Genomic DNA, 9795 nt, shown 5'->3' on the forward strand with positions numbered 1-9795 from the left:
AGTTCCAAGGGCTCATTAAAATCCTGGGCGTTCTCGCCCAAGCGAGGCCCTTCCTCGCCCAAGCGAGATTCTGTCGCTCAGGCGAGTGAATTCCAGAACCAAAACTTCCCCTCGCCCAGTCCCTCGTCTAGTCCTCGCCCAAGCGAGATTGTGTTCGCCCAGGCGAGAGTTTCTCGCCTAAGCGACAGGGACTTGGACAGAATACCAATTTTGCCCTTTTTGACAACCGAAACACATTTAAACATTGTTTTTCAAACACCTGCATAAGAAAAGTTCCCAACAACATTAATATACAATATTCAACACATTTCATCAACAATCATATATATTCAAAATCATTCAAACATAAAAATCTTGGGTTTCTTAAAACCCAAGTTAACCCTTTCCTTTGAGATGGTTTAGGAGATCCAGGTGTAATATTCGGACACCACTATGTCACGATGTGTTCTCTCTCACCTTAATGAAGCGTGCTTTACAAAATCACTATGGTTTGGTTGGGTTGCACAGTTCAAATGCCGGAAATCTTCGTAACTACCATAATAAAACTCGTTTAGTTTTCCGATATTTCAAAACTCATTACTATTAAAATACTTAAAACTCTTTCATCCATCCATTTTCCAACTTGTCCAAAGCCATAGTTAAAGGCTTAAACAAGTAAAAATTCATATATTAAAACAATGTAATAACTTCTTGAAAACAACTTGTTCATAGTTTCAATACACATTTTTCATGAGTTCAAGAACACTCATTTTCGGTTTTATTTCCAAAATGAGTTAGAAAGTGTTTTAGAAAATTTCAACGGTTGAATATTTTCTTGACATACCCATGAACAATATACTTCAATATCATCAACATCCATTGGTTGAATGTGAAGGGATTGAAGATTGAAGGAAGAAGAAAATGAAGAAGAAAAGATGATGAGAGTAACTTACTATCAAATCTTCCAATTGCCAAATTTTGCGAAGTGTTTGTGCATGAGGAAACATGGGTATTTATAGAGTTGTGGGGTGGGAGAAATCTGATTTCTAAACCCATTTCCAATCTAGAAAATCCAAGAAGGTGAGTGAATCATGGGTTAAGTGAGTGATTTAGGGGATTTGGTGGTAGTAAATCAAGGCAAATCTATAAGATTTAGTGGTTAGATTTTGTGAAGTGACTCATGCGATGCAATGACTTCGACGAAACGCGTGCGATTAAAACCATGCTCGAGTATTGTCGGCCAATATTTGAGTAGCCAAAAATGATCGCCCAATTTTACTTTACGGTTAGGACTTCGAATTTCGGCATTCCAGGTGAAAATATTTTAGAAAATAGTTATGGACCAACTCAGGGTTATCTTGATTCGAAATGTGATTAAAAAGTCAACGGCATGATCGGAATTCGATTCTGAGTTACGGAACTCAAAAACCACTTTTTGAGCCGTAACGGGTGAGATTTGACCTCGACAGTGATCCGAAACCGACTATCCTCAAAAATCATGAAAATTTACCACCAAATTGGAAATATAATTACAAGACTAAACCTCAACTAGAGTTTCGTCTAATTCTTTACCGAAAATTCCCAGAAATTCATTTTCGAAAATATAATTAATAAAAATATTAATAAAATCTTATAATTCAAAATCATAAAATTCGCGGTGTTACACTTGTCCATGTTGTTACATATAGCAGTAGAGGCAATTCTTCTGCACACACTTTCCAAGTTGAATCTCTATTTTTTTAAAGATACATCAATATTCTTGTGATTTGCCATAGTGAGTTCAATGAAATGGTTCAAAGTATCTTCTATTTTGGAATACTTTTCTTCTTGTGGAGGTTGATATAATTGATGTGACATTTGTCTATTTGAAGGTTCTATATCTTGCCTCCATGATTGTGTTTATAGTTGGTTGCCTCCCATGAGATAATTGCAGTGATATTGTTGATCGTACATTTGTTGATTTCTCATGTATTGCACTTCCTATTCATGCGAAATTGGTGGAGAATAATAGTTGATGGGGTGGTCTCTAAAGCAAACTTCACATCTCAGAAGTGATTGATTGGTTGCTAATTCTCGCATTCCTTTAAGTTGTTATGGAAGATTTATTATCTGCTTAGTTAGCTTTTTTATTTGTCGAGTTAATATTTTGTTCTGAGCTAACAATGCATCTTGAGCCCCCAATTCCAATACTCTTCTCCCATGTTGGCATTGTCGATCACTAGTGGCCATCGCTGCAATGATTTTTATGGCTTCTTCATAACTCTTTTCTATTAATGAACCACTTGTTGTAGCATCCAATATTAGTTTATATTGTTGTTGCAGTCCATTCCGGAAAATATAGATTTGTGTTAGCTCATCGAAACTGTCATTGTGGCACTTCCTTAACATTGATTTGTACCTATCCCATGCATCACATGAAGCCTCATTTGCTCCTTGAGAGAAAACAAAGATTACTACATTAGCCTCCATGAATTTGGTATGTAAGAATAAATGGTTCACAAACGTCTCCTCCAACCAATTCCAAACTGTCCCTACTTACGATGGTTAGTCCAATAACTAATCATTGGCTTTTCTGATAAAAGAGAATGTGAACAACCTCAACAACAATGACTCTTCTTCTTCCTCCAAGACTCCAAAAATTTCACATAGCTCATAAAATGTAACCAAGTGAAAATATGGATCTTCGTGGTCTAGTCTTACAAATGGGTTAACATATAGAAGTTGAATAAGATTTGCATATATTGCAATGTACTTTCCTGTTCTTGGGGGTCTATTGAGACATGTGAGGTGCCTTAGACCATTGTGCCTCATGATTTCTTAGAGTCAATAATTGTTGTGTCTGGGCTTCTTCTTGTAGGAGATGAAAAGGAAATAAGAAAAAAACATTCTTCTTATTTCTTTTTGCTAGAACAAGTGTAAAAAAACACTTCCACCACAAATTAGTTAGTCAAGAGAAATAAATTGGAAGAAATAAAAAAGGAATTAAAAAATAATATGTTTTTTGTTTTTTGATTTTGTAATCTTGTGGAACATAATAAACAAATAATAATGACATTCATATTAGATTATTTCTATGATTTCCCCACCACCAATTCTTATCTATTTATCAATTCCTTGACTCAACAAATCAAATGCCTATATAAACTAATTTTCAATTCCTTGATAAATTAATCATCTAATCATAATAATATAAGTGTTAGAATAGCTAGTTCAATTAATCCTATTCCTTGGTATCAATATGTAACTAGTTGATATAATCTACATCTAGTTTAAACATAGAAATTATCATTACTCATTTTTAAACCTTAGATCATGCATTCAGTGATCAAACCAAAACAAACATTAAGAATAAAATAATCAAAGCAAAAAACAACAGAATAATATTAAACAATTAAATAGTCATAATAAACATATCAAGTTCAAATAATTATATATAACCCCAGACAAAAGGATTTTGCTATTCATTCCCATGGTTGGTTGACATTTTTCTTCTTTCCAAGCTTCCTAGAGTGGTTATTGTCTCAATCCTAATATTTTCTCCTCTAAGAGGTGTTTAGTGATGATCATTAATGATGGGTGATGCCTTCAACTCATAGCTACTCTCCTATTTATTCTAATCTTCCATACATTTTCCTTATCTTCAAAGATTATGATTATGATTAGGTAGTTGAGTTCTTATCTTAAAAGAATATGATTATAATTAGATGGTTCAACCATTATCTTCAAAGATTGTGATTAGAATTATGATCTCCTTTGACATCTTTTGCTCATTTTAGCCTATAATCACCTGAAATATCATAAAAACACAAGTCATAGAATTTGGTGCAAGTATTTGACTCGATATATATTATGAATAACACTTATATAGACTTTTAATTAAGATTAAAATATGTTTAATTATTCTCCTTATTTAAGGTAATTTTCGCACTTAACAATAGGAAATCAAGCTTCTTGATGACATTTTGAAAGAACAAGCTTCCACAATAAAAGGTATAGTGAATACAAGAGGTGACCCACACCGCTAATAAAAGGAGTCAACTTTGGGGTTTTCTTGAGTTGAGTTGAAATGGGTACTCTTTATTCAAGACCCTCCATGAGTTCCCAAGCATTGATAACTTCTGGGTCTTCACCACCATGAACAGGTGAACATTTATGGAGAACAACCTTCTTCGATTCTGAAACAATGGTTGTTTCAGTGAGAATGGGTTGTTGGTGATCATCCAAGTTGAGTGCTCCAAGGGTTGAGGATGTGAGAGAAACCACTTGGTTGAAGCCGCAATTGTTGAAAGGACATGTTCTTTCTTGACAATTTTGGAAGAGACGCAACAATGTTGGGAGGGCAAAGCGTTGGCTTTAATGAATTAAATGATGGCATTGTAGATGAAAATTGTGACCATGAGTTGGAAATTCAATTATGAATAAATTTTTTGAAAGGGACAAGAAAAGTTCTTTGGTTTGCAAAATGCAAGAATGATATGTTTGATGAAATGCCAAGACGAAGAAAGTGCTTTCTGGATCTTTGAAGATTTTGGTCTTTCGAGTTTGTTGTAACTTTGGTAGTCACTCTTCATTCTTGCTCCTGGTAGTAAGATGAGATGGAAGTTCTTCATACAAATATAAACGAAAGCTATCAAAACAATAATTACGCTATAATATCATGTTAAAAATCAATGGCAGAAAAAATAATATGAATTTCATTCATTGAATGACTGAATTTGAGTATTAAATAATTTGAGTATTGATTAAATTTGAGTATTGAATGATTAATTTGAGTATACATGGAAAATAAAAACTAAATAATTAAAACTAACTCTAACTAAATATATATTTAACTGTTATCACTATTGATAAAGATTACATTCTCTATTTTTAAAATTCTAGTCTATATAAAATTTATTATAGGTTTATTAATAATAATATTGAATTTGTTGAATTAAAAATAAATGTTAGAAGGAATGAAAATGTCTGTATAAATAGTAGTGTGTATATATACTATTAACGTAAGAAATTATCAGTAACACGACATATTTAGGTTATTCATATTTTCTATTCTAATAATCTGTGTTTTCAATTTAAATTCTAGCATCTCTAAAATTCTGTCATTATGATTTATCAGTCATGATAAATTTATATTTTTTATGTTTCAATTTCAGTATATATAAATTTTATGTATGAAATTATCAATCTGTAATATTAAATTCACTGAATTAAGAAGGCAGATAGACCTGCACGGATTTCAGTAAAAGAGTTAGTAATAAAAAAAATTAATTAGTATTTGTATAATGCTCAGATAATTTTAATTCATAAAATAAATATGAAAATATAAATATCCAATTGATGTAAAATCTTAAAACTTTTCTAATAAGAAAATTAAATTTTTAAATGCCTAACTGACTTACAATTTGAAATTATCAGAACCATAATTAATAATATATTTGATTTTCTATATGCATATACAATAATATCATTAATGTTATTATAAAGTTAGTGCTGGTAATTAAAATACATTTTATGAAAAAGGAAAAAGTTAAATATATAAAATAAGTATGTAAAATTGGTATTTTATTTAAAATTATATATATTACACATATAGAAAAAAAATTATGAACATTCATTCAGATTGAACAGACAAGACTACAATATAATATTTGGTAATATTCACCTTAGGGTGAAGGCTGCCTTGAGTAAAGTCAATGATATTCAGCAATGCTTAAATCTCAATGGTGAGGATCATGACCTCAGGGAGCAGGAAAATATGGCTCAGAAGGAGCTCCTTTATGCTCTAAAAATTGAGGAAGAATTCTAGAAAGAAAAGGCTCACATTAATTGGTACTCCAAGGGTGACATGAATACTTCTTACTTTCATAAGTTAGCCAAAATAAGGCATTCAACCAAGACCATGACCATGTTAAAGGAGGGGGACACAATCCTGTTAGATTAGAATGAAATAGCTAGTCATGCTCTGTCTTACTTCACAGAGTTGTATGCCTCTGAGAACAATGTCCAACACAATGACTTGATCAATTCAGTGGTGCCCAGGGTGGTTTCTGAGGATCAGAATTGTATGCTTACTAAAACTCCTATGCCTGAAGAAATTAAAAATGCAGTTTTTGGTATGAATGGTGATGGTGCCCCTAGTCCTGATGGGTTTGGTGGTTCTTTCTTTCAGGAGTTTTGGGACATTGTTGGCCTTGATGTGTGCAATTCAGTCTCCCAATTTTTTGCTCAAGGATGGATTCTTCCCAATATGAACTCTAATTCTGTGGTGTTGATCCCTAAGTTCCCTGGTGCTGATAGGATTGAAGACTTTAGACCAATTGCCCTTGCCAATTTTCAATTCAAAGTGATCACACAGGTCTTGGCTGATAGGTTGGCCATCATTGCTCCAAAAATAGTCTCTAGTCATCAAAAAGGCTTCATCAAAAGTAGACATATCCAGGACTGCATTTGCATTGCTTCTGAAGCCATCAATCTGCTGGATCATAAGTCTTTTGGGGGGAATCTAGCTGTTAAACTGGATATTAGGAAAGCCTTTGATACAATTGATTGGGGATTCATAAGCAATATTCTAAAGGCTTTCGGATTTGATAGCAAATTCATTGCTTGGGTAAACACCATTTTGGGATCTGCTAAGCTATCTATTGTTGTTAATGGCCAAAATCATGGTTACTTCAGCTGTAAGAGGGGTGTTAGGCAAGGAGACCCCCTATCCCCCCTTCACTTCTGTCTTGCAGAAGACGTCCTAAGCAGGGGTATAGCCAATTTACATGCTGAAGAGAAAATCACTCCATCTCTGGCCCTGGGAAAATATCTACACCCTCTCATGTTTTATATGATGATGACATCCTCATTTTCTGCAAAGGAATCAAGAGAGACATTCTGGCATTAAACAAGCTCATTGAAGCCTATGCTCAAGCCTCTAGTCAATATATCAACCCAAGGAAGTGCAAATTCTTCTCCACTCAAGCTACTCCAGCTAAGATTGCCTCCCTTTCTGCTTGGTTGGGTTTCTCTATGGGCAGCCTCCCCTTCTCTTACCTGGGAGTTCCTATATTCAAAGGGAAGCCTAGGGTCATCCACCTTCAACCTATAGCTGATAGAATTGTGCTCAAGCTGGCTAAGTGGAAAGGTTCATCTCTTTCCATCATGGGCAGGGTTGAGCTGGTTAAATACATTATCCACAACATGTTGACATTTAGCTTTCAAGTTAACTCCTGGCCAAGCTCTCTGTTGAAATTTATTGACAAAAGCATACGAAACTTTATTTGGTCAGGTGATATTAACACCAAAAAGCTTGTCACTGTGGCTTGGCACAAGCTCTGAACTCCTACTAATGAAGGAGGTCTTGGTCTGAGGTCAATTGCCGAAATGAATCAAGCCTCTCTGCTGAAACTTGCTTGGGGTATGAAGTCTTCCTCTCAAGAATGGCCTGTTTTTACAGAGCCAAGTTCTACAGAGCTAGTCAGAAGCAGGCAACCTATGTAAAGTCATGCATTTAGCCTGATATCAAAGAGTTTGGACTATGATAATTGATAACTCTAGATGGGTTGTTGGTAATGGAGCTAGCATAAATTACTGGCTAGATAACTGGCAAGGTAGTCCTTTAGCTATCACTCTGATTCCTTAGCAGCTTCACTCCTCTTTGAATGCAAGAGTTGAAGACTTTATCCAGGAGAATCACTAGCTAATCCCCTCATGGATGGCCACTATGTACCCTGCCATCTTGCAGTTAATCATTAAAATTTATGTTACAAATCATATTCAAAATGATAAGATAGTTTGGATTTATTCAAGTGATGGTGGCATGAGTATGAAAGATGCATACAATTTCTTCAAGCCATGGCAGACTCAAATTAATTGGTGTAAGAAAATTTGGTCAAGCTACATTCCCCAAAAAAAATCCTTCACAGTTTGGAGGCTGCACAATAACAAAATGCCTATTGATGTCAACCTTCAAAAAAGAGGCATCCATCTGGCCTTTGCCTGCTCCATTTGCCATGCTGCAGAGGAGTCATCTAATCATTTTTTCTTTGAATGTAGTTTTGCTTTAGATTTATGGCACTGGCTTGAAAACATTATTGATTCTCCTTTGGACAGCTCCTCTATTCAGAGTCTTTTGAGGGTGTGCCAATCTAACTGGAGCCCTCAACTCAAATTGGTTGTCACTGCTAGTATAGTCAACACCATCTCGGCTATATGGCACTGCAGGAACTACAGAAGATTTGATGATACAACAGTTGGTTTTAGGCAAGCTTGTGACATGATAAAAAGGGATACTTCCCTCACTGGAAGCCTATCTACTATGGCTGCTAATACTAACCTTTTTGAATTTTCTACAACTCCAAGATTCAATTGCTCTCCTCATTATACTCTTGCTCATGCCATCACTAAAGTCAGATGGCTTCCTCCTTCTCAAGGGTGGATCAAAATCAACTCTGATGGTGCTGCCCATGGTTATCCTGGTCACGCAGGAGGTGGTGGTATATTTAGGGACAACAACGGGGACATGTTGGGGTGTTTTGCTACCTATCTTCATATTCAAGACTCTCTTTTTGCTGAGTTTTTTTTCTGCAATAATGGCAATTCAGATAGCTAGCTTGAAGGGTTGGAGGGAGGTTTGGTTGGAGTGTGACTCAAGCTTGGTGGTCGAGATTGTCAAGGTCAACAAAGATCCTCCTTGGAAGCTTAGCAACTACTAGGAGCATTGCAAGAGGATAATTCCTTCCTTGAGGCTTAAGGTTTCTCATATTTTCAGGGAAGGAAACTCCTGTGCGGATAGACTAGCTTCCTACGGAGTTAAATCTAGAACCACCTCTTGGTGGAATTCGGTTCCTCCATTCCTTGCTACGGAATTCCATAGGAATAGATACTTATTGCCTAACTATAGGTTCAAAAATATGTAATGGTTTCCTCTGTTTGGCCTCTCTATTGGTAATATATCAGTGGGTGCTTTGACACCCTTGCTTTAAAAAAAAAATGCGTATACATGAAAAATAAAAACTAAATAATTAAAACTAACTCTAACTAAAAATATATTTAACAATTATCACTATTGATAAAGATTACATTCTCTATTTTTAAAATTCTAGTCTATATAAAATTTATTATAGGTTTATTAATAATAATATTGAATTTGTTGAATTAAAAATAAATGTTAGAAGGAATGACAATGTCTGTATAAATAGTAGTGTGTATATATATTATTAACGTAAGAAATTATCAGTAACACGACATATTTAGGTTATTCATATTTTCTATTCTAATAATCTGTGTTTTCAATTTAAATTCTAGCATCTCTAAAATTCTGTCATTATGATTTATCAGTCATGATAAATTTATATTTTTTTATTTTTCAATTTCAGTATATATAAATTTTATGTATGAAAGTATCAATCTGTAATATTAAATTCACTGAATTAAGAAGGCAGATAGACCTGCACGGATTTCAGTATAAGAGTTAGTAATAAAAAAAATTAGTTAGTATTTGTATAATGCTCAGATAATTTTAATTCATAAAATAAATATGAAAATATAAATATCCAATTGATGTAAAATCTTAAAACTTTTCTAATAAGAAAATTAAATTTTGAAATGCGTAACTGAATTACAATTTGAAATTATCAGAACCATAATTAATAATATATTTGATTTTGTATATGCATATACAATAATATCATTAATGTTATTATAAAGTTAGTGCTGGTAATTTAAAATACTTTTTATGAAAAAGGAAAAAAGTTAAATATAAAAAATAGGTAAGTAAAATTGGTATTTTATTTAAAATGATATATATTACACATATAGAAAAAAAATTAT

The 9795-nt window shown here is 33.7% G+C and overlaps 1 protein-coding gene across 1 annotated transcript; it reads left to right on the plus strand.

Annotated features, from left to right (window-relative positions):
- The first annotated feature begins 7912 nt into the window (after positions 1–7912).
- LOC109337034 lies at positions 7913–8575 on the plus strand. Its single transcript, XM_019573895.1, has one exon. The coding sequence runs from the start codon at positions 7913–7915 to the stop codon at positions 8573–8575; it is 663 nt and encodes a 220-aa protein (XP_019429440.1).
- Positions 8576–9795: the final 1220 nt, after the last annotated feature.

Source organism: Lupinus angustifolius, unplaced genomic scaffold (assembly GCF_001865875.1).
Source record: "Lupinus angustifolius cultivar Tanjil unplaced genomic scaffold, LupAngTanjil_v1.0 Scaffold_1_786, whole genome shotgun sequence".
Classification (NCBI taxonomy): domain Eukaryota; kingdom Viridiplantae; phylum Streptophyta; class Magnoliopsida; order Fabales; family Fabaceae; genus Lupinus; species Lupinus angustifolius.